At 43.1% G+C, this 26280-nt stretch overlaps 1 protein-coding gene across 1 annotated transcript in view; it reads left to right on the plus strand.

The window, feature by feature from the left end:
* The window catches only part of LOC311504369 (protocadherin-15-like), a 197009-nt gene that overhangs the window by 68906 nt on the left and 101823 nt on the right, over positions 1-26280 (plus strand). Inside the window, exons 10-16 of the mRNA XM_084567402.1 lie at positions 1388-1496; positions 4463-4575; positions 7075-7281; positions 9613-9747; positions 14379-14528; positions 14611-14702; positions 18065-18166. Coding sequence (XP_084423528.1) covers positions 1388-1496; positions 4463-4575; positions 7075-7281; positions 9613-9747; positions 14379-14528; positions 14611-14702; positions 18065-18166 — 908 coding nt within the window. The remainder of the gene's footprint in view (positions 1-1387; positions 1497-4462; positions 4576-7074; positions 7282-9612; positions 9748-14378; positions 14529-14610; positions 14703-18064; positions 18167-26280) is intronic.

A 26280-nucleotide genomic window follows, 5' to 3' on the forward strand; every position in this document is an offset into this window, starting at 1 on the left:
AAGAATCTCGACGACAAAGGATGAGAACTGAAGAGTTTTGTTTTGTTCTACAGTGAAAAGCCTCGTTGGAGATGCTACTTACAGTGAAGTGCATTTGCTTTTAGTGCCTTCTGTTAAAAACCCCTAAAGCGTATCTGTTTAACAGAGGTCGAGCCTTTCGGTACCTGCGCGAGTGAAAAGGAGACAACCCGCGTGGTTTCTTTAGCTTTCTGAAGGCGTCGAGGTCAAACTCTGAATGGAGCAGATAATGGACTACTGTCGCGGATCAACTGAACCCTCCTGACTACAAGATTAAAGCAAATGTATAGATGCCGAGCTCACATTTAGCTTCCAGCTCTGTCAACCGATTCACTGAAAGCTCACGTCTTAAATGAATTTATTCCAAAAACAGCATCCGTGCCTTCGCTATCACGTCTACATCCTGACCCTTTCTCTGCATGCTCTGCAGCACTATATCGTCTGCAGCGCTTTCAGTTTTTATCCGTCGTGGAGCGGAGTGTAAAATGTCAACAGAAATTGTAGTGCACATATAATCTCAGTCTCCTCCTTTCTTATTTACTGCTTTTACATCTCGCCCTGCTGTTTACCCTCAGCTCTCGGCAGATTCATCTCTCATCTGTATATTTACACCCATATTTATTTTACTCCACTTCATTACCTGACATAACTCCATCGGTACCTGCGTCCCTCTCCTCCTCCTCCTCCTCTTCTCAGTGATGAGAGCTCAGCGATGTCTCGTGGATTTTAAGCGCTGCATGACAAGTGCAGTGGTGCAGCGTTGTATCATGGCACTGCTGTTGCTTTGAGTGTGTCAGTGGGACATTCGGAAACCGTCTCGTTATTGTGCTTGGCTTGACATTTTATATGTTTGACCACTGTAGGTTTTATCCCCCTATAGACGTGTTATATTTCTCCCAGCGGGGGGTCTTGTAGTACACACACCGCAGCGTATTGCACTATTACAAGTCGGCGCTACAGCCTGCATACAGATGAGGCCACACAGTCCTGCTGTGTTGTGCATCTCCGCAGCAAATGTACAATAAACGCAGTAGATATTTAATGTGTTCATTCCTCGTCTTTCCAGTGTGGTTTTGCTGCCGTGCACACACGCAGAATTTTATGTGAAGGAGGATTTGAAGGGGTGCCCTTCATGTGATTTAAAGCGTGCTACTGTCTTGTTTTTGCCAACAATTGATTTTCATATTTTGCTGTTTAGCGCCCACTTGCTTTGCTGACATAATCTGAGTTTGTGGTTACATCAATAAACAGTAAAGCTTCTCTTTCTTACATTAGAACAACTGAGTTGGGCAGAATGGTATCCTGTTTCACCCATAATTCAATGCCTCAAACTGTTCAACTCTAATGGGCTCTTTGGTTTTGTCTCCAGAATAAAGTGAATCCCCTCAACGTGACTCCACCCATCCAAGCCGTGGACCAGGACAGGAACATACAACCTCCCTCTGACAGACCGGGGATCTTATACTCCATCCTCATTGGTAGGTTGAAAATGTTGGGGTTGTACATTTGTTGCTAACTAACACACAGTAAGATGGTATTATTTATATTCCACAAATGTAGCGTGGGTGGATTAAATCATTGATAAGAATATAGGATGTTTATTCCTCTCTGTTGTTTAAACCATTTCTCAACAGATTTATCCGGAAATTGACTATACTGCTATTACATGGTACATGAAAGTACCATGAGAGATGCCTTTAAAGGCTTGTAGAGTTTCTTGAAGACGTTTCACCCAAGTAGCTTCTTTGGTTCTAAAGGACCGGTGGAGGAGTTGGGGTTTAAATACCTGTCAGAAACTCACCTAGCAAGAGACTTACCTGTTGTTGGAGGAGAGCATTTGACCCTGTCCTCTTTGTCCAATGAATGATGCTCATTCGCTGGAGAATTCACCCCAAAGACAAAACACCCAGAAACAAAAGCACTAGTAGTTTATGCTGTTCAGTGCAGTGAGGAGTATACAAACGTAAGGCTCAACACAGGAGAACCAGCTCGTCAGGAAACAAATCGCGGACACATGACGCTCATCTGAAGACAAAAATGTTGACATTTTATCCAGAGAAGAGAGATGGTGTGAAAGAAACACAGTCTGTCACCAAGAAGTTTCACCCCCTGTTCACACCTTGAGGGTTCATTTAAGGTGTTGTGGGACATAAACGCCGTAACCTACATATGTAGCCTACGCTGGTGTGAGTCATTTATACTTGTGTGCTCATCAGTCTTGCTCACTCTGTAACAACGCCCCCAAAACACTAGTCGGAGCTGTGTCTTTTTTTGCCAGTCGGGTTCATTTTTCTTTCTACTTCCTGCTTCGCTTTCAACAATGACAACTGAAACTTTCCCTGAAAGTTCGCCAAAGACGAGTCGTACAAATGTTCGTATCTCTGAACCTCCTCAGTTAACCTTTCCTCGATGTGTTCCATCTTTATTGATCCAAAACAACCAATTGGAGAAGCAGACGGAAATACTAAAGCGGAAACACGCTACTACCACGCGGACCAACCACATGTCTTGCGGTCGGCGTCACTGCAGCATTTCTGGGGATGTACACGTCAGGCTATGACATTAGGGTCTGCGTTGACGCAGAAGCCTAAACCGCCAATGAGTCTGGAGCCTCTGACTGATAAAGAGCTGTTAGAGAACCATTCATTGGAGAAAGAGGACAGGGTCAAAGTATCTGGTCGTTAACAGACACTAGTCATATGATTTTCTGATGGGTAACACCTACAGATGTTCCTATTTAAACCCCAACTCCTCCACCACTCCTTTAGAACCGAAGTGTTGGATGAGACATCTTCAAGAAACTCTACAAGTCCAGTTGCCTTTCTTTTTTGAGGATTTATCTTAGCTGTCACCTACTTGGCTCAGAAACCTACACAATTTTATTAAACCCATTCGGATGAACACCAAGACAGCAGCAGCAGCAGCAGCAGCAGCCTGTCCTCTATAGTTAACTGTGACTGTCACATTAAAATAAAAAGAGATGTACATACAGGCACACAGCGCCGGGACGTCTGTTCACATAGGACTTGTTGGAGACAGATCTTGTCAGATGCAGATCTGTGGCCTCAGGGCTCCTCAGCTCAGAGTCTGTCAACTGTCAGTTTCTTGGCCCTTTGACGAAGCCACTTAAATGTTTAGGAGCGGAATTAACTGAGGAGTAAAATGGGAATCAATTAACAGGGTGCTTATAGGCAGTTTGCAAAAAAAATTAAAAAAACACGACGTTAGAAAACCACACACTCTGAATTGTCTTCCTCTTAATGCTTAAGCAGCCTTAATTTGACGGTGATTTATAAGGGCAATCTGGACAATATTGCCAGAAGACATCTCCATCGCTGCTGTTGGAAGCTGCAAAGTGCAGAGTCACGAAAACCTTTTTACTGGCGAAGATGTGCATAGTCCGTACAAATCCACCAACGGACCTGATTGCATTTCCCAGACTTCTGCTGTGAAACTTATCTCTGTCCGAGTAAGGGAAATGTGACGGGGCGCATCCTGGTTTTAAAATGAGCAAATGGATAAAAACAGCAATTATCCTTGACGGTCAATTGAGGGAAATTCTGTGTAAACGCAGCGGTTTTAGTTCCGCTCTGTCACACCGGTGAGCTGAAGGAAATATCCTTTGGACGGCAAAATGACAAATTATTTTCCAGAACTGACCGTCGGGGTGATCCTGTAGCCCAATGGTTAGTTTGCACACCATTTAACTGCAACACCCATGTTTGACTCCCAGACAGCCACTCTCACCCCCGTGTTGCGCCATCAGCTGCTATCAAGTAAGGAGCACAGAGTAAACACCAAAATATTTAAAAGAACCAGACGCCCTGAGTGGAATATGGAGTGCATGTACGTGCGCAGGGACCAGATTTCCAGCCACAAAGACCATAACTTAAGAAGAATACGGGGGCTCATGGCCATTACCTCCAACACAGTAGGAAGAAGCACGCAATCTTGGAATGCACCGTCCCTCGGAAGGAGCCCATCAAATCGATGCCGCGGCTATCGGTGCTATAAAGATGTAGCACAAACGCGTGGAAGTGCACGCTTGAGATATGTGATTGTGCACATGTGCCCGCGTGGCTGCTCCCCCATCGGAGGAAACTTGATTTCCCCAATGAACAATGCAGCATTCCTAAGCACCATATATGTATGTGTGTGTGTGTGTGTTTGAGTGTGTGCATCCCCACCTGTCGAGAGCTGAGATGAGAAAACCAGGAGCATTAGCCGTCCCTTTACCTCCTCTCATTCCCTATTTTTCATACTCCCCCAAGTAACACAACCAGCACACATGTATTGATTTTTAAACCGGTGACTGATGTTTCCTCTTCTCTTTCTCCCACACACATATATATATATATATTTTTTTGTTAGTTTGGTAAATTTGTTTCTTGCTCTGTCATAAACCCTTTGTGTTAATACCGTGTTTATTGCTTTCTCTCTTCAGGCAAACCAGAGTCCTATGCAGAATATTTCAGCTTGAACAGAACCACGGCGGAGCTGCTGCTGCTGAAGCCCGTCGACAGAGAGCTCTACCGTAGATTTGATCTGGTTATCAAGGTGAGAGACGCCGTGGCTGCAAACACCAGACTTTTAATAGGATTTTCTTCCTGTGGAAACACCAAAGGAACCTCTCATTTCACTCTGCAGTGCTTTCTTTAACCCTCAAATGTCCATCAAGCTGTTCGTGAGCAAATCTGTAAGCTTAAGACCAAGGGCGTCAAACATGCGGCCCGCTGGCCAAAATTGGCCCTCCAGAGGGTCCTATCATTCCAAAGGAAGAGGAGAAGAAGAGAGAAAAGAGGACGAGGAGAAGGAGATGGGGAAGGAGGACAAGGAGGGAGGTGAAAAGGGGAAAGAAGGAAGGAGAAGAAGGGGTGGGGGGAGAAGAAGATAAAGGAGGAGGAGGAGAAGTAGATGGAGAAGGAGGATGATGAAGAGGAGGAGGAGAAGGAGGAGGAGGAAGATAAAAATGAGAAAGAATGAAGAAGGAGGTGGAAGAGGAGGAGAAGGAGGAGGAGAGAGAAGTAGATGAAGGAGGAGGAGGAGAAGTAGATGGGAAGGTGGAGCTGGAGGAGAAGAAGAATGAGAAGGAGGAGGAGGAAGACAAGGGGAGAGGAGAGGAGGAGGATGAGGGGAAGAACAAGGAAGAGCATAAGAAGGAGGGGAAGAAGTTGAAGGGGGAAGAAGGAGGAAGAGAAAAGGATAAAAATGAGAAAGAAAGAAGAAGGGGAGGAGGAGGAGGAGGAAGAACAAGGAAGAGTAGGAGATGGGGAAGGAGGAGAAGAAGAACGTTCACCTTAACTGACAAGTCTCATAATGTTCTATTATATATTAATATTCTATTATAGCTTATTATTCTGTTATGTTACTGGTCCGGGCCCCTTGAGACCAGACTGGGCTGGATGTGGCCCCCCGAAACTAAAATGATTTGGACACCTCCTGCTTTAGACTGACTGTTCCTCCTCAGTTTGTTTGGTTGGTATCTCCTGATCCCTGTCAATTAAAAGAGGTCCATCCAGAACATTTTAAAAGGGGTGTAATAAAAAAGCCTGTCATGTTGCTTGTAGGTGTATTTTTCTTTTATTATCCCAAATAGACCAGTAATGGAATTACACCAGCAAAACAAACAGCGGGCTCTGCTCTGCTGAAACTGAAAATGGAATTTCTCCTCTCAGTCTTTGCTCTAGATAAAGGTGTGTAGGTGAGTGCACAAAGATATTTAAAATCCTTGAATGCTCGTGGGCTGGTAAAGAATGTGGGATCTCACAAGAACTAATAAAGGATGACAGGAAGGGGGAAGAAATGTGAGCGAGCGGAGTGACAGGAATAAACTGGTGATAACGACGGCAGATATAAATAAGCTGGGAATGGAAAAGAATACGTAGTGTGTTTTTCGGAGAGTATATAGGTCGTTTTACTTTCTTTTTTGCACACTTTTAAATTGTAAATTGACAATTTTGAAAATCTACACCACGCTATTGGGCTGTTTTTATATATTTTTTGCAAATTAATGCAAAAACAAATCTCGGCAGCTCTCCAAGTTGGGCTCAGATGCATCCCGCTGGAAGGAAGACAGGAATTGCACACAGTGTAGAAAGTCTCCTGCATAAAAACGGCTCAAAACATCAAGTCCTGAAGGTAGAACCCAATCAAACAAATAAAAACAAAAATACTGTTCATGTGTGTTTGTTTATTCAGGAAAATGAGCCAATATTACATATGCACGAACCAGGCCATTGGGGTCCTAGGATCTTTCTGTATGCCATCACGATAAAAGTGTGATATGGCAAAAATAAGTGAGAGGAAAGAGTGTCCCCAGGATCGCAGTGGCCTCAAACCACTTCACGGAGTCGGCCATCCGTTCAAACTGAGTTATCTTGCGGGCTGGTCCTTGGTCAGGGAGGTGATCAGAACCCAACAATTGCCCTCGCAGGGTTTCAGAAGTCTGTTATTTCAGAAGATGATGGAAAGGACAACCGATTATTTCAGGAGCGCTCACTGATGTCTTTACTCTAGAGTAAAAAGGGACCGAAGCCACACTGAGTACTGGGGACATGACAACCTCTGTAGTAGGAAAAATCTGATCTGATGAGTCAAAAACACTCTAAGAACAGTGTGTAGAGCACCAGGACCTTGTAAATAACTTTTAATACCATCCCAACAGTGAAGTGTGGCGCTGATGGCGTCATACTAGCGGGGTGCTTTCTCAGCAGCAATAATGACCCAAAGCAAAGTCAAGTCCATGCAGGAATCTTTGCTTGTCCTTGAGTAGCCCGGCAAAAGCCCAGACTTGAACGCCGTGGGGCGTAAGTTGAGCGACACAAAAATGGGATTTCACAAGTGCTCCCCAACAAAAATGACAACATTTGACCACGTTTGCCGTGAAAACATAGCACAAACCATTTAAATCCAGGTATGCATAGCTTCTAGAGACTTGAGCCGCAAGTATTGAAGAGTACATTCATTGTTATTACAGCCAAGATGTGGAACTAGCATGGACTGGTACTAACAGCCTTGCTTTAAGACCAAAAACCCTTTTTACTCCGTCCTACACAGGCAGAACAGGACAACGGCCACCCCCTGCCGGCTTTTGCCAACCTCCAAATAGAAGTTCTCGACGAGAACAACCAGGCACCCTACTTCCTGGAGAACGGTTATCAAGGTTACATCAGCGAGGCGTCACGGGTGGGGACCACCGTCGCGATCGACACCAGCCTGTCTTCACCTCTGGCCATCGTAGCTCTGGATAACGACGTAGAAGAGGTAAGGATTAAAAAAACAAGAGCCGGAATAATGGAAACAGTGGACCAGTGGCTCTCCCTGTCCACCAATATAATCATACCTTGTATTTGCCTCACATATGATATTTTGTATTCTGTCGTAATCTAACACATTTGATTTGTTGCATCTCCTTCCTCTGTAGCTGACACGCAATGAGACCGCTGTAGGTATCAGCTGAGTTCATTCCTTCTGTCTTTACCTCCTTTCACTGAGTTCTCTGAATCTTCTGCCGGTTGACGTTAACAGGAACTGTGCCCGTGACTGGCGTTTCATGATCATATAACAGTTTGCTATCTCGAATGGAAACTGACGATTCACTGAGCGCCATAGTTACAGATGATAGGCCTGTCAAGCTTCCCATTCTGGTACGCTGCATATGAAATATACAATGATAACCCTGCTAGGTGTTCCTCTCAGCCCAGACACATGGGATTGTGTGAAATGGTCATGAAATTGAATCAGTTACTTGTTTCATTGGACATAAATTGTCCCTTTTTTTGTGTGACAAAGAGTGCAACTTTAAAAAATCTGCTGGATCTGCATCTGCTGTTCCCGTTGTACATATTTGAAAGGGTTTAACCCAAATTTAGATTTTTGTGTTGCCTAAATCCACGCAAATTTCGGCTGGAAAAACCTTACGGAGCGGTTTTGTTGCCCAAACCTTACCAAGCAGTGACTGAAAGTGAAAGAAAAAGCCACAAAGAACGTAAGAAAACCACAGTCGAAAACAAAGCTTGAGTGTAAAACTTAAAAGTCCAAGATTCGGAACCATTACTAACCCAGTGAAGTAGCTTCGTTGTTGGAATTTTGAGACTATTTCAGGAACTGCCATGAAAATGAGCTGACAAAGATGCAAAGTGGGTTTCCAAAAAAGTCTTATATCATTTCCTTGCTCTTTTATTTTTGACTTTGGTCAGGCTGAACTAAAAGACATAACCCTCCAAGTTCCTGCCCTAACCCTAACCCTAACCCTAACCAAAAGCTTGACAGGCTGCAAAGCTGTGACTGAGCAATCGCTGTCTAGCGTAGAGGGTTTGGCCCATGGTCAGCTGGTAGCACATCTATATGTTGTGGTATAACAGAATGACGTACTTCTGCTTTCTGCTTTACCTTATAAATCCTAAATCCAGGCCTCAATAGCAGAATTCTGGCCTTCAACCAAAAATAAAGCCGTCGTTTAAGCAGACCTAGCAGCCGTATTTAAAACGCACCGCAGAGACATGAAGGACGGGTCCATTCAAGTGTCCGCTTCCATCCTCCTTTTCGCTCGGCTGAATCTCGTCTCTCTGCCTGAATTGCCTTATCTAATTTCCCCGCGAATCTGGATAGGAAACCCATTTCCGTCTTAAATTGCCTTTCGGTAATAATGCTTTAAGAATTTACAGTGCTGCAACATTGTTATCGCCGATGCATTCCCGAGAGCTTAGTTTGTTTAAGATGTAGCATAGGCATTTTAACAAAAACAAGCTTTGGTTCATTGCTTTCTAAAAGACCCCAGCAGCAGGGAGAATGGGCTTAGGGAGGATAATGTGTGTGTCTGTGCGCGTTTCGCCGCGAAACTGTGTGTTTTGCGGCAATTGATATACATTGAGGTATTTTTAATATCGCTAACCCCGGTCTTTCCTCCGGCATTAAGCACCAACAATGATGATTAGTCCTAATTGCTTTCCCGTGCAGTCCATCACTTTTATTTATGTGCGTGCATGCAAATGTGTGCGTCTCTGAGTGTGCGTGGCTCCAACTGTGCTGTGTTTGTGTGCTTATTTATGACTCAATATCCACAACGGCTACATCGACAATATTATCAGCCCCCCTACCCTGCTGAGCCAGCCTTATCTGGAATGAGAGAGCACAAACACACACAAACACACACACACACAGCAAACACACACACAGAAGAGATGACTGTGTAGGTAATGTCAGAGGAGGACTTAAGGATTGCCTCTCCATCACTGAGTATGCCGCACATACACCGACACACACACTGAGCCCTCTTAGGAGAGTTTTTATATCAAGAAAACACCATTTTTAAAAAACATTTTTGCTGTTTTGCATATAAACCATCAGAATACATTATGTTTTCCCTTAAATTTTAGATATATTATAACATGAAATGTTTTAAATATGGACCTGGGAATAGGCACAGGTACAAATAGTTCAACGACCAGTTTTGTCTCCGTAATATTAAGCTCATATTTGTTTGCCAAGGGTCCTTTTTCTCGGGCAGTCATTCCTTCAGTGAGTCGTTTAGGAGGTAAAGCTTTCTCTATACCTATAAACACACCTCTGTCTCTCTTTCTATCTCTTCCACAGACCCGGGATCCTCAGCTCCAGTTCTCCCTGGACAGCTATTCTCATGTTTTCTCAGTTTCGGCCACGGGAATCAGAAGATATCTCACCCTGGTGCAGCCCGTGGACAGAGAGACGCAAGATTCCTACACGTTCACGGTACTCCAGAGCACTGGCATTTGCGGGTTTGATGTACAAAACAAATAAATAAATAGATAAAAAAAATAATAAATGCTCGCATGAAAGGGTGAGAGATAAGCGTCTGAATGCATTTGAATAACTCCCCTCAGTCGCTCGATAAGAACCCGCGGTCTTGAAAATCAACTTATTTAACGAAGGAGGAACTGAAAGCAAAGACAGGAAAAGAGCCGGGCAAAGAGAGGAGAAGAGGGACTGTGGGCATTGTAACCTCATAACTAGACCTGTGAGGAAAGAGAGGCGAGAAAGAGTGAGGTGTGGAGAAAGTGAGGAGGATCTGGGCACAGAAAACAGATTTAGAAATACGAAAGCATGAGCACACAAACCAGGGTGTACCGTAGAGCGGGGGGGGGTCAAACATATGGCTAGAGGGTCCAATCTGGCACGCATAACGGCAATGTGACGAAATTGCAATTATTTTTATTTTTTTCAGATTGCTCATTAGATGAAAACATTTTCATAATGTACTTGTTCTTCTTTGCACTAAAACTAAAGAGTAGGGAACATTTGAACTGGTCTTTATTTGTACAGCGATTAGGCATAACATTATGACCACCTCCCTACTATTGTGTAGGTCTCTCTTGTGGTGACTCATCAGAGAATGGACGTGGGCCTTCTGAGGGTGTCCTGTGGTGTCTGGCAACACAATGTTGTTAGTGGGGGGTCTTTGAGGGGAGGGGCCTCTGTGGATCATCCCACAGATACTTGATCAGTTTGGGATCTAGTGAAACAACACCTTGTGCTGTTCTTCATGTTTTTTTTTTAGTTGTTCTTGAAGTGTTTTTGTGCATCCTGCTGGCTGCTGCCATCAAGGAGTGTCATTGCTATGGGGTGGGGGTGCCTGGTCTGGTCTAGGTGGGTGCTACATGTCTAAGTAACATCCACACCAATGAATGCCAGGTCCAGAAGTTTCCCAGCGGAACACTGAATTGTCACAAGATGGTTTAAATGTTATTTACCTGTCGGTGGTCATAATGTTGTGGCTGATTGGTGTGGGTTATTATGGCCCAACCCCTTTGAGATCCCACTGGGCTGTATGTGGCCTCTGAACTAAAATGAGTTCTGACACCTTTTCTGTAGAGGGAGGGGGACGTAGATGACGAGAAGGAAAATATTAAGATGATAGAAAAAAGTTTCTGTACTTTGTTTAATATTGAGTGAAATCTTACGCCATACCCCCGCTTCTATAAAGTAGTTTGGAATGACAGGCGGGGCTTTCATTAATGATTGGATTGTTCCCAGCGTTCAAGCCAATGCATCCATTGCTCCATAATAGATGTCAAAAACAAGACTTATTAGAGTGGTTACCTCTGTCCATTAGTTTTCCTGCTTCTGTCTTGACTCTCACATCATCTGCGTCATTGCCTTCCTCTCTTGCACTCCGTCTTTTTTTTCTTTCCTCTTTTCTTTTGTTAGCTTTTCTCCCATTCTCCCCCTTTTTGTCTCCATCTTATAATTCAGCCGCTTCTTTACTGGCAGGGCACGGAGAACCTGCCCGTCGCCGAGCAGGCTATCTCAGAGCGCGCGCCTCGCCGTGTGATGATGAACAGCATCGTTACTTCATACAGCAGTCAGTTATCTGACAGGTTCAGCCCGGCGTCACCGGCTGCAAGTGTTTGTGTTGTGCTCGCTCGCGTGTGGGCGTGCGGCATAATGTGTGACTGGAGTGTACGTTCAGCAATACGGAAGTTAAAGATGCAAAAAGGCAAAAAAAAGGGTGGGCTGGTTTATTGACTAAACGGCAGAGGTGTACAGTAATCATCATGAAAGCCTTGGAGGAGAAATTAAACATGAGGCGGAGAGAGAGAGTAAGAGCTCTGAGAAATGAAGGGTGAGTCAATCAGCTTCTTGGCAGATGAAGCCTGAGGAGGAGATTGGTATCAGTGAAGAAGCTTCTTCTTTGTGGATATTGATTAATGTTGTGTATGATTAATTAGACATAACAGAGCCTGAGATCATTCACCATTACAATACAGCATACCTAGTTTGATGTGTTTCATTATGCTGCTTTATGTCTTTGGGTTGTCTGCGCAAATATCCATCAAAAACACAATTTCAAGAATTTGGATAGATTTTGGTGGATCGCTGTGACCTGGGTGGTCACCTCTGGTGGCTGAAAAACGAAGCCAAGACAGAAACAGTCAAAAACTGCAGTTACCCAAATGCCTCCAAAAGCGATTAAATACCCAGTGGTAAAACTGGCAGCTTTACAGCAGATACAAACATGATTACAACAAAAAATTAAATCAAAAAACGACCAAAAGATTTAAAATTATGCACAATTAAGGGTCGTAGCCATAGACATATATACATAGACGCCTCATTGAGCGGTGGACCGTACATCAACGTCGCCACCATATTGGAAGAGGCAGCTCTGTCCCACGAACCAATATGAGTCAATGGAATGAACTTTATTAAGCGTCTTCTACAAAGTACTATAAGCATTTACACATTCACACACGAACGTATGTATTCAGGAAACCGATAGGAACCAAAAACATCTGTAACATTCTGAGTAGTTAATGTTACAGGCGTTGTTTTTGTTTCCTATCGGTTTCCTGAATATATACGTTAATGTGTGAATGTGTAAATGAGAGGCATTAACTTATAGCACTTTGCAGAAGACGCTTAATAAAGTTCACTCCATTGACTTGTATTGGTTCGCGGGACAGAGCTGTCTCCTCCAATATGGCGGCGACGTTGACGCATCGCAACAACGGGCCAACCCGCTCAATGAGGCGTCTATGTATATATGTCTATGGTTGTAGCTGCTTTGGCCTCAATGGCGACAACTGGAGCCACCACACTGAGCTTCAGAAATGCTCTTCAAGAAGATATCATAATATCATGTCCTCATTCATATTAAATCAACTTAATTTGCCACATGTAAGCTGTTTGTTTTCTGCATTAAACCCATCCAAGTGGGCGCACACCAAGTGGGCAGCCATTCAAGGCACCTGGAGAGCAGTTTAGGGGTTTTTTAGTTGCTTCAGTTGCTCCAGGCATGGCCCCAAAGCTGCTTCTCTGACCACTGTACTCTGAGAAATTAAACGGTGGTGTTATTTTAATTAAAGTATTCATTTTTTATGGTCAAGCGACTGCTGTTACCTAATTTTTGACAGTCAAAATGAGCAGGCTTTGTTGCACTGACATGGTACTGTGAGATTTAAAGGTTGTCAAGTTGCAGCTCATTTGTGTTGAGTAAATTCAACCCAATCGTGTAAAGTTGGTTCAACTAGTCATTAGCAAATTTAATTTAAAAAGCTAATTCAAGTCAACTGTATGATGTAGCATTTGCAGTTCGATTAAATCAACCATGTTGTTATGATTAATTGCATGTAATTTTTCACATCTAATAAACCAGTCATATTTTGTGGGAACGGTTGCCATGACAAGATTGAGTGAATCCAACATTTCATTTTTTTAGAGTGTAGAATGCAGCCTTCATATAAAGCACATTAAAGTCCACGCTGTGACCTTTGGTCCGTCCCATTCTCAGGAATACCTTATGGGAGTATTGTGGAATGCAGCACACATATTTGACTCGAGGCTGAACTGATTGGAATTTGACGGTGAAAGGTCTTTGGTTCTAACTTGAGAAGTTTTGTGCTAATTCTGACAGAATTCTTACACAAATGTGCCACAGAATGAAATGATGAATCAGTGACATTTTATTTCCAAAAGGTCACGTGTCACAGTAAAAGCTGTTTTATTAAACTCCTTGGGAGCCTTCGCTACGCTTCCAACTCAACCGGTTGGTGGAGGCATTTATTTTTTCTTTTTTTTTCCTCTGGTCTTCAATTTGATTTGGCAACCGAACCCTTTCAGACAAACTGAATATTTTCCTGCTTTGTGACTTTTGTGTCGTTATTGTTGATCTGAAGATGCTTTTTGTAGCTTTTAAGCAATTTCTGAAATAGCAGAGTAGACGTGACTTGGTTTTTTTTGTACTAGATCTGCTTTAAGAAACAGCTTGACATTTTGGGTTTTTGTTTTTTGGCTTCCTGTCTGAGAGTTAGAGGAGAAACTCTCAAGAGAAAGAGGTGCTTTAGTTTATATGTGTGTAAGCTAAATAAAAAGCAGGAGCCAACAGATGCTTGGCTTCATTTTTAGTATACTGAGTGGTATCAGTCTTGTTTGTAGGGAAGTGAGTGAGCAGATATCCCCCCTTTTTCCTGTATATACATTTCTATGCACGTTATATTTAATGTATGGTATTGTTTACAATTATTGTAAGTACTAAGGGGTATAACTGAAATAGGGGAGACAGCCAGGACAAGATTAGATTAAAGACTTCTAGAGCTTTCATTTCCTCCCACTAAAGCATATAAATAAACCCTGAGTGCAGATTTAGGTAAAAAAATAAAAAGGAAAGAAAAAAGCACAAAGCAGCTTCTACCTCAAAAGAAACAAGGAAACAAACAGACAGTTAGAAGTCAAGGACATATTCGGTACACGGTCCGCCCACCTCCCCACCACCGGGATCCTCAAATAAATCAAAGCTCTTCTTTCAAGAAGAAGCGTTTTCTTTCTTTCCTTCGTTTACGTCGCTCTTTATTCTTCTCTCTGTGTGCGTGTCTCTGCCTCTACAGCTCGTAGCATCAGACGGCGTCCAGCAGAGCGCTCCTGTAACCGTGACGGTGACGGTGTTGGATGCTAATGACAACACGCCAACTTTTGCTAACGTCTCGTATAATGTCAACCTGTTCACCGATATGACGCCTGGAGAAACTGTGCTACAGGTACACACTGTCAGACACACACTGCAACGTGTAGAGTGTTTGTGCTGAGGATGTTTGTGTGTGTGTGTGTTTGTGTCCCTAGCTGTCTGCAGTTGATTCTGACGCAGGTCAAAATGGTGAGGTCTCCTATCGGATCTTGGCCGGTGACCAGGGACAGTTTCTTATAGGCAACAGGTAAGTGGATCCTTTAGATGTTTATTTAAGCTTTGGTAAATACTTTAAATTAGTGTGCTTTATTGTTACAATAAAACTCAGTAGTCAGTAGCCTTTAAGCTTAGCATAAAGTGTGTAAACAAGGAATGGCTAACCGGGCAAAATCAAATGACTATTTGTGGTTTTGCGGAAGAGCTGTTTGTTATGTGTCGAGGCGAGGTAGGACCCAAATGCAGGACATGAAGGGAGGCTGGAGCAGGAAAGAAAATAACTTTAATAGAACTTACAAAATCAGGAACATAAGGTGCTGCAGGTTAGGCAGGCAAAATCCCCCAAAAACAAAAGCGAGACAAAGACCAGGAATCACAAGGAGTTGAACAGAAACGAGAAACACGAAGAAAACCAAAACAGGATTACAACTGAGGTAACAAAACACAATATCGTGACACTATTTGGGAGACTGTTGCTTGACACAGCATGGTCAACAGAGCCACACATTTAATGACAATTCGTTTTGTAGGTGACAGTTGATTGCTAGTGGACTCTGGTTACCTAGGTGACCATCTTTATGTCTTCCACTCCAAATATTTCTGAGTGGAACAAGCAGAACATAAAATATTGCTGTTGTGTGTGTACGTGGGCTGGTGGCGCAATGGATGACGACTTTGCGCCACTGGCGAGCCAGCCAGGAGTCTGACTCGCAATATTTTGGGGGAGCTTTGGAGTACTGGTTAGAGATACAGCTTAGGACTGAAGGATTCCTTCAAGGGTCAATGGCTGAGGTGCGTTCAGGTGCCTTGAGCAAGCCCCCCCCCCCCCCCCCCCCCCCTTCCCGGAGGCTGCAGCCCACCAACTGTACACACCAGTGTGTGAACGAATGGATGGGTTAGAAAGCAGCAACATAATCTCCCCACGTCGGATCATTACAGCATAATACATTACTATTATTACAGACCTAGCACTTCTTTGGGTCAGGAAAAGAAAAAGCAATCTACATTGCTGTCCCTCCCTCTGGGTTCAGCTAGCGCTGCCAGCCTGCTATAACCATGGTAAATTTGGCGGAAGGAATCATTGTGGATGGTGCTTCCCGGTTAAATAAATCTTTGGGAAACTCTGTTCTCACCATATGCCAATCAACTGTAGCAGCCCCTTTCCTTCAGTGGTGCGCGGTGAGGTGTGTGGGTGGTGAGGCAGATTTACAAATATGAACTCAATGGAGTAGCTTCAATTCATTATTCAACTGGCTGCTTCCACATCGACACACTGGGTATGTTTCACGTCTCAAATGAGAATCCTCTATGCACACATACATATAAGGTACATATTTGGCTAAAGAAGAACGTTACTATAGCCGCGAGAGAGAGAATGAGCATTTGTCGTCATATTTCCACCATTCATTCATAATCATTCAACAAAAATGAGAGTACCCAGTGTGCACAAAAACAAAAGCAAATAAAATGGATTTCAGTTTTGACACAAATGGAATGAGGCTACACAAAAGCAAATATCTGAACTTAAAACCAGATCTTGACCTTGAGTCGATCCATTTTTGATACAGACTGTTCAATAAAAGCTCTCCCATTATTCACCACTTCCTGTTTTGACTGAAAGTCCAGTTTTGACAATTTTAGATAGCTTGGATAGCTTAGATATACAATCTTCCAGACAGATAAAAATAAATGGACTGCGACCGGTTCACGTGACTCAGCGTAGAAGAAGAGCAACAGCGGAGCAACGCCATGAGGCAGAAGTACTGACTGCCTCACCCTGAGCTTTTTCAGTGCAGTTTAATGTCACATTAACAAGACTAAATATGTTACACACACACATGAAATACATTACCTAGACTGTGGAAAGCTAGGGCACGTGATAAAAGCGTGTACAAACATTATACTGGTGGCAGACCGAGAGTTAGCCACAGACACGAGCCCAACCAAGTTTGTTTTGCTGCCTCAACTTGCGTCTCTCCTGCGTTCATGATGACAGGTGAGTCACTGTAGGGAAAGTTGTTTTTCTGGCGCGACTTCATCTGCTACCAAGGTACATGGAGGAGGAGAAGCAACTGTAGTAAGGTCAAGACTTCAGCAGCACTTGTAGCGTATGGAACAACTTTATTAGACGAACAAGTTTCGGCTCGTGGCCTTCACCAGGGTCATGAAGAAACACACTGCGAAGGACATTTTAAATAATGTATGAAGTCGCACCTGCAGGTCCCTGCTCCTATTGGTTGCTGCTGCAGAGTTAGAGATTGTTTCAACTACCTGCCCACTTTGCATCACCACCGTTTTTGCAACATCTCAGTCTTTGGATTTGCATAAGATGATCTCTTGTATGACCCTTAAGTCTTGGCCAGAATGCATATTTGACAAACTTAGTCTTTATCGATCCACAGGGGAAATTGCTCAATCACAGTACTTCAGTTGCACATAAGAACGACTCTTGAGAACTACAAGTAAAAACAAAAATAGGCGAAGATAGTTAACACTTTATCGGGCGAAGAACAAGGTTTGGTAACTTGCACACACATTTTAAATTGCATCCCTGTGTGTCTCAGTGAGGTTTAGAAGCATGTGGTTTTCACCCAGCCAATCAGAGAAGATCAAGGACACATTCTCAGGTCAAATGTGGTCTGCAAGGTTCACCTCTGCATGAACGCTGAGCATCGCTGCTTTATTAGGTTCCAGAAAGAAGAAGTGGCCTAATGTTGTCTAATGTGATAATGTTGACAAGTGCCTGAATCAGCACTTATGTTCTAATGGTCTAAAAACATGTTTACATTTGTTTACCACTTAAGGGCAAGGAAGCATATATGGTTTAATTCATTAATCTTGATTTTGTCCATGAAAATTAAAAAAAATTTAAAAATTCTCAAATGTAAAAAAGTCCTACAATAACACTCTAGGGTTGAAAGTTAGAATTTCCAAATGTTTTAATGAATTTTAATGAAAAATAAAAAAATATTAAACAAGTAAAATAAATAAATAAGATAAAAAATAAAATAAAATAAAATGAAAATATAAGTAAAAATCTAGTAAAATAAAATAAAACCTTATAACCAAAAAAATTACAAAATTTGCATATGAAATTTTTTTCAAGAAATAGAGACAAGGGTAAATATAGATAGATAGATAGATAGATAGATAGATAGATAGTAGAGGTAGATAGGTAGGTGAGTTGTTGTACAGCTGGACTGATGTAGTATTTCTTCAACTAATTCCAAAAACCTTTTGTGAAACTACAAATGCATGCACTGATTTCTGCTTTAGTACATCTATACAATGTAGAAGTTAGTCTCTATATTTGGAGATTTACTGAACAAGCCAAGTTAACGGTATTTAAATGTAATGCACTGTGACAGCAACTTAAATGAACTGTTTCTGCAGCTCTGGGGTGATTACCGTGGCTCCAGGAGTTGAGCTCACCGTTGGACGGAGCTTTGCTTTGACCGTAGAAGCCACGGACAACGGGCCTGCACCTCACAGAAGGTAAGGGTTTCTCTCCCGTCGGCTTCCTCTCTCTGTCTGGAGCCGATGCCTGACAGGTCATCAGACTTCCCGAGCTCTCACGCTCATTGTCAGACACTCCCACAGCGCTGTCTGTCTAGCACTCTCTTCATTCCTCCCTCCCTGCCACTTTCTCCATCTATTCACCATTTTCAGGTGAGTCGTTTTCATTTTTTATTTTTTTTTTTAAAACATATCGTGAATCACTGTTTTAGATTGGAAAGTGGCTGGAAAGGAGTCCAGGAGAGGGAAATGGATAGTGTAAGAATGAAAGTAGCTAGGCAGGATGAAAGGTAATAAAAGGGTACTTCAATACCAGATACCCTTGTCTTGAGGACAGAAAGAAAATTACACTGTCTACATTTGAGAAAAGGTACAGATGCATCTAAGAGAGTAAAAAGAAATGTGATGCACTGCAGCTATTCTAAAGGATAAAGAGTTGATTAGATGGAGTTTCTCATTGTTGTTTCCTTCTGCCTCCTGCTTTCCTTCTTCATTCCAACTTCATGAATTAAATCGATTAGACGCCCCAACTTTTAGCAAATCACAACTCCAGCCTGTTCCCCCAGCTCACGTTATTGCATAGGGAAAAAAAAAGAAAAGAAGCTGCTCCTAATATTTTTGCAAACTCCGTGTGTATTGATTTGATGGCTGACAGAGAACAGTTGAGTTGTTAAATTTAAGTTGGAGCTGTTACGATGCAATATTCGAGAGGAGAAGCAAATCCAAGCATCGAACCGCTCACCCACTGGAACGCAGTCGACTCACACTTGCACCCGCAGATTGATGTAGCAGCCGCTCTGGCACAGAGTTTATTCCTCGAGTGTTTTGTTCAAGCGCCGTGCCTCAACTTGACTCGAGAACTATCGCAGAAATGGACTCGCTAGGGAAAGAGCCATGTGCTTTTTGTGCACTGAACACCGATCATCTGATGTGCATTGTCCCACTTTCTGTCCTTCGCGCAGTTTTCTGTTTTCCTGTCTTGTCGCGTGTCGTCGTACACAGGGACGCCGCGAGGAAAAACTCTGAGAAGGGATGTGACGGATTGGCGTCGGGGAGAACAAAAGCTGCGAAAAGCTGGGGCGCCAGCCTGAAGAGCAGCCTGTTGTTTTCTGATACTCGCGGCGCACTTGGAGCGCAGCTCTTTGTGCTCGGCGCTGGGGAAAAGCTCAACAAAAAGGATAAATTATCACCGCCATGTCCTTGCAGGAAGGACAAACAAGCCGCTGCAAACAAGAAGCCTAGAACAAAGGCAACAATCAGTTAAACACGGGAACAGTTGATCAGGATTCTGAAACGCTGTTTGAGGAAAAAGCACCAGTATCTCTGTTTAGGTTTAGGCTTGTGTGAAAGGAAGTTAGTTTGAGCAGGTCCCTGTCCTCTGATTGGATAAGGGCCATTTGTCTCTCTGATCTCAGTTCAATGGGCTAACTATGAAGTTGAATTAGTCCCATATAAGTACTTTAAATGTTGCTGTTTAGCTCTACATGAAGTTATTGCCTTCTGAATTTCTACTGACACATATTTAAACAGTGGACAGTAGAGTGGATAATGGATTAGCATTTAGCATTTAGCTAAAACTGTCCATAAATATAGTCCCTGGAATGAATCCTTCTTGTGTTTAAGTCCAAATACAAGGTAATGCAGTAAACCATTCAAGCTGCAAGCCTGCAATTTATCTTTTGAGATTTAAAGTGTTGTTTTGCTTCTAAATGTGTTCACCCTTAATGGTTTTACCTCATCGTGTTTGTACTTGGATTAGCACAACAATAGTAAAGAGGAATATGTGTCCATCGTACTGCTAACCCTAACCCTAACCCTAAATTTCGGAAAATATTTTGTCAAAAGACAACGTATAAAATAGCCTCTAAAATTAAGATTGTTAGTCGCAGTTTGACTAAATGTAATAATTAAAAGTTGTCAATAGACTTTCTGTCGACTGATACCATAACAGCTTTATAAAAATGACTAAAATGTGACTAAGACTAATAACCATTTGGTCAGAAACAAAGTTTTAGTCGAATAAGTTTACTGTCAACTTGTTGTGCTCATGTAATATCTTTAATATATTTTAAAACCAAATTAAATGGCCTTTTAATTTTTCATCAGTTGTGAAAACTCATCAATGAATATTCTGAAGCCTCTCCGTGTCTCTGGCACTTATGAAGCAACACAAATTAAGTCATGGGCCGTCCTCACATTTACTCTAAGCGATTCAGCCTACTGCTGTCTAATGAATTAACCCGGCTTAGCGGACCAGATAATATCTTGTGTGCAGAGCAAAATGTTTATGTTCATCTTCGAATATATAAATGATACGATATGTGAGTCGTTTATGTTCTAGTAGATTGCGAGAGATTTTTTTTTCTCCAACAACATTTTTCAGTCTTCCACAAAAACTAGAATCATCTCTATTGGGCTCCAGCGCGGCAGCTGCCAAATCAATACGGAATGTGAACCGCTGCAGATTGAGGTGGTTCCAGTGATTGGCTCAAAGATTGTCCCCAAATTTCCCCAGATCCCCCCCTTTTTATCTCAGCCGAAAACATAACCTGCATAACAAATCGATATCCGTCCCTGCTACCCGATTCGTTGAAACTATGGGTTGGCACCCAGATGGAAGCCTGCATCCTCTTCCTCATGGGATCCAACAAAACACGAGAGACAGCATGTCTTAATGAGTCTGGATCTCTGCGTTTGAGCATTACATCTCCATGTTGGGGGGGGGGTTACCCTTGGGATGCATGTTTCATTCAGATTAGAAGTGCTTTACAATGGCCCAGATAGTTGCACCCACGGATAATGACAGCAGTTTATGCTCGGGGGTCTAATTTACACTTCCACCAGACTGGAAGGAGTGATGTGCGGTGAGGTTTGTGGACGGTGAGGCACCAGGTTTACAAATATGAACCCAACTGAAGAGCTTAAATTGGCTGCTTCCATATTTGACCAAGGAAATAACAGACTACAACTGTGTAACCAGTGAGCAACAGCAGACCGTGGCTAACTAGCGCCCTCTTCCATGAGGCATAAGTACTGGCTGCCTTATGGAAGATCAACAACATATATAGTGATCAGCTACAACATTATGACCGGGGAAGTAAATAACATTGACCATCTTCTGACAGTTCAATGTTCTGCTGAGAAACTTTTGGACCTGGCATTCATCGGTGTGGATGTTATTTAGACATGTAGCACCCACCTAGACCAGACCAGGCACCCCCACTCCATAGCAATGACACTTCTTGATGGCAGCAGCCATCCCCAGCAGGATGCAGCCTGACACAGACACACACACAAAAACGCTTTAGGAACAACTAAAAAAAAAAAACATGAAGAACAGCACAAGGTGTTGACCTGGCCTCCAGATTCACTAGATCCCAAACTGATCAAGTATCTGTGGGGTGATCCACAGAGGCTCCTCCCCTCAAAGCCCCCCCACTAACAATATTAGGAAGGTGGTTATAATGTTATGCCTGATCGATGTAATTCTACAATTACTAGATGCTAATCATGTCCTTACTCCTCCAGCTCCTGCACCATCAAAGTAGCACATCCTGCAGTAATCTGTCCTCTTAATGCAGAGAGCTCAAACTGAATCCCTCCATCAAACAACTGTTAAGAAGACAGTGAATAATCCCGCTGCAAAATGCAGAAGTAACAGAGGATTACCGGGATTAGTACCTGCCTTGTAATTACTGAATTGGGTTGAGAGTGTGCTCTGACAGAAAGCTGAACTTTGCTGCAGAACATTCAAACCCATATCAGTCGTAGCTCCCGGCCGTGCATGGCCCCGTCTTAGTCCGACAGCAAATAATACATCAAGTAATTATGTGTGTAATAATGTACGCGTCTGGGTAACAATATATAAAGACCTCTCGTCAGGTTTGCCAGAAACCTTGTGAGATAACCGCGGCTTCAAAACATCCACCGTAGACCAGCGGTCTTTGACGATGTGGAGAGCAGCAATTTGGTGCCGAGAGCTCAGACAAACATAAATAGGAGGGTAAAGTGCACTCAGTGACAAAGCCACTCACCTGAGCACTCACCTAAGCCAATAATGATTTGCTGGACCCCCAAATTACTCTAGGAGACTGGAGAAGAGCAGATTATATTGTGTGTGCCGAGGGGCTTGAGTGGTGGCTCAAGGTTGACGGGAGCAGTGAATACTCACAAATGCAAGGGTTGTGCTAAAACAACAGCCTTCTATCCAGAATAATTTGATGCACACATACACGATTGCACCTTTGCACCCATAGATAGATAGATAGATAGATAGTCCAAGATTGTTCAAGGTCCTTCAAACTACCACTGATGTCAGGGACTCCAGCTCTGTCCCTACCACAGAGTCCTCCTTCTGGATCAGCTTGTCCAGTCGTGAGGTGTCCTTCTTCTTAGTGATGCCTCCCCAGGACACCACAGCGTAGAAGAGGACACTGGCAACGATAGTCTGATAGAACATGTCCAGCAGCTTCCTGCAGATATTAAACCACCTTAGCCTCCTGAGGAAATATACTGAGTCTAGTCTATAACCCTAACCCTAACCCTAATCAGTCCAGTTTTTAGTTTCCAGATGGAACCCTAGGTGCTTATAGGTCTGAATCATCTCTACACACTCCCCGTTGATGGCTACAGGCTTCAGGTGGGGCCTGGACCTCCAGAAACCCCACAATTGCAGAGTCATCTGAGAACTTCTGCAGGTGACATGACTGTGTTGTGCTTGAAGTCCGAGGTGTACAGGGTGAATAGGACAGGAGAGATCACAGTCCCCTGTGGTGCTCCAGTGCTGCTAGACATGCAGTTCCCCAACCTGACATGCTGAGGTCTCCCGGTGAGATAGTCCGCTATTCAGGCAGTGAGTTGTGAGTCCACTCCCATCTCTGTTAGCTTGTCCTTCAGCAACAGGGGCAGCAGTGAAACTAAATATTACTAAAGAGACTTAGGACAACAGAATTTGCAAAGAAAGACTTTATTCCAGTGGAGTGCAGCGCGTGTTGGGAAGGCCCTAGTTAGCGTAGAAACCACAACTGAATAATCTCCCCTCAATCGGTTTTCATCAATAATGCCATCTGAATTGTTTTAATAAAAAGGCCCAGCTTTCACTCTCTCTGGCGGCTCACATTTCTGCCGCCCGTGTCTGTTTGTTTCTGTATTTATTCATTGTTGTGAACGTGAACAGATTTCGCGGGCTATTGTTCAGACTCGACGTTCTTTGGCTTTTTCAGTCGATGAGCCACTTTGAGTTGGAGTTAATCTCCCTCCCCCCACTTCTCCCCCCTTCTCCCCCTTGCTGAAAGTCAGCCTCTCTCACCAAGTTGGAACACAGTCGGAATCCCCGTGGTGTCTTGCCCTGGAATCCTGGATGAGGAAAGACTCAGTCGAGGCTGGGTGACGGGAGCAAATCCCGCTGTTTCCAACCTGTTAATGGAGAGTCAGTGACGATCAATCTGACAAAACTTAATAGTGCAATTTATGAGAATGTGTATTATTCAGTGTGTCAAAACCTGTAAACGTTGCTGGCCCAGTCAATGAAAACTCCTGCTGTGCAACCGGAAACTATCCAGGCTTTTATTGGAATTTCAGGCAGTGATCGCCTCATATTCCTATGATGCTAAATAGGAGTTTTGGAAAATAGTCCTGCAGTAAGATGCCAAAAATATTCCTATTGAATGACTGCAAAATAATAAAATACACAAATTTAAATTGTATTTCTGCGTTTGACCCCTTCATGTGTTCACATAGTTTAGTGCACTGTTTACACTGTTTAGCGTCTGGAACCTGCTTCTCTTACCCCTACACACCCTCCCCTCCTCCATAGAACAGCTTGAACAATCTGATGCATCGTATTCCTGCTCTTCAGATTGTCTCTTTTTCCCATGAGTCGGAAACCTCAGTTTCCACGTGGAATCAACGTTATAAGCAAGATGTGTTTTGTTGTATTTGATGAAGAGCCGAAGCGGCTCATACACTATATTACCAAAAGTATTCGCTCACCTGCCTTTACTCATTCTATGAACTGAAGTGCCATCCCATTCCTAACTCATAGAATTCAATATGATGTCGGTCCACCTTTTGCAGCTATTACAGCTTCAACTCTTCTGGGAAGACTGTCCACAAGGTTGAGGAGAGTGTTTATAGGAATTTTTGACCATTCTTCCAAAAGCGCATTGGTGAGGTCACACACTGATGTTGGTCGAGAAGGCCTGGCTCTCAGTCTCCGCTCTAATTCATCCCAAAGGTGTTCTATCGGGTTCAGGTCAGGACTCTGTGCAGGCCAGTCAAGTTCATCCACACCAGACTCTGTCATCCACGTCTTTATGGACCTTGCTTTGTGCACTGGTGCACAGTCATGTTGGAAGAGGAAGGGGCCCGCTCCAAACTGTTCCCACAAGGTTGGGAGCATGGAATTGTCCAAAATGTTTTGGTATCCTGAAGCATTCAATGTTCCTTTCACTGGAACTAAGGGGCCAAGCCCAGCTCCTGAAAAACAACCCCATACCATAATTCCTCCTCCACCAAATTTCACAGTTGGCACAATGCAATCTGAAATGTACCGTTCTCCTGGCAACCTCCAAACCCAGACTCGTCCATCAGATTGCCAGATGGAAAAGCGTGATTCATCACTCCAGAGAACGCGTCTCCACTGCTCTAGAGGCCAGTGGCGGCATGCTTTACACCATTGCATCCGACGCCTTGCATTGCACTTGGTGATGTGTGGCTTGGCTGCAGCTGCTCGGCCATGGAAACCCATTCCATGAAGCTCTCTGCGTACTGTACTTGGGCTAATCTGAAGGTCACATGAAGTTTGTAGCTCTGTAGCAATTGACTGTGCAGAAAGTCGGCGACCTCTTTGCACTATGCGCTTCAGCATCCGCTGACCCCTCTCCGTCACTTTACGTGGCCTACCACTTCGTGGCTGAGTTGCTGTTTTTCCCAAACGCTTCCATTTTGTTATAATAGAGCTGACAGTTGACTGTGGAATATTTAGGAGCGAGGAAATTTCACGACTGGATTTGTTGCACAAGTGGCATCCTAGTTCCACGCTGGAATTCACTGAGCTCCTGAGAGCGGCCCATTCTTTCACAAATGTCTTGTTTCACAGTCTGCATGCCTGAGTGCTTGAATTTATACACCTGGGGCCAGGCCAAGTGATTAGAACACCTGATTCTGATCATTTGAATGGGTGAGCGAATACTTTTGGTAATATAGTGTATATTTCGACTAAATCAGCAAGTTAGCAACTAAAACTTCTCTATTTGTTCAACAGTATGGCGTGAGGCGCCTGTGTCAGAATTATCTTGAGACAGAAAACTACAACATTTGCATTTTGGTGCCATGTTACGACATATATGACGTCTTTGAATCATGTGCTACAACTTTTGGCAACTTTTCCAGTTGTTTGTGTGTCTTGGGAAATCATTCTTCCAATTGTAAATTGTATTTTAAAATAATATACGTATTATTTATAATATTTTGGTATAAAATTCCTTTTAAGATATTAAATCCTTAATTATTATTAATTAATTTATTAACCTATTAAGACTGGATGCAATATTGCTTGGTTTTTCAGAAAAAATAACCAAACGGTTAAATTAAATGTTTTAGAACGATTCCTTTGAAGGTGTCTAAGGTTTTATTTTACACCATCTGATTTGAAATATTTTTTTAATTTGTCTTTTTGTCCTCCTCTGTTGTAGCAAGGCACACTTATGTATTATTCCCTCATTTAATTGCTTCTCCATTCCTTTCTTCTCGATTCCCATTCGTACAATAACTCATAAATGTTTCTATTGAACCAGAAAAACAGAAAGATAAACGACAGAAAACAAATGTATAAAAGAAAGCACAAAGAAAAAAGCTAATTAGCATGAGCTGTAGAATACTTCTAGTCACACAGAAAATTGTTCTCTGCATAGAATTTAGACTTTAGACCTGTGGCCCCTGCAAATTTGTCTTCCAGCTCACTTGCATCTTGCTATTTTGGGAGAAAGCGTTCAGGATCACAACTGTTGACATAATTATCTAACATAATTGGTCTTGCTGATGCCGGTGAAGACTGTAGTTCTCTAAACATGCAACCCAGGTAATCAAATCTT

Source organism: Chelon labrosus (assembly GCF_963514085.1).
Source record: "Chelon labrosus genome assembly, chromosome: 19".
Lineage (NCBI taxonomy): Eukaryota > Metazoa > Chordata > Actinopteri > Mugiliformes > Mugilidae > Chelon > Chelon labrosus.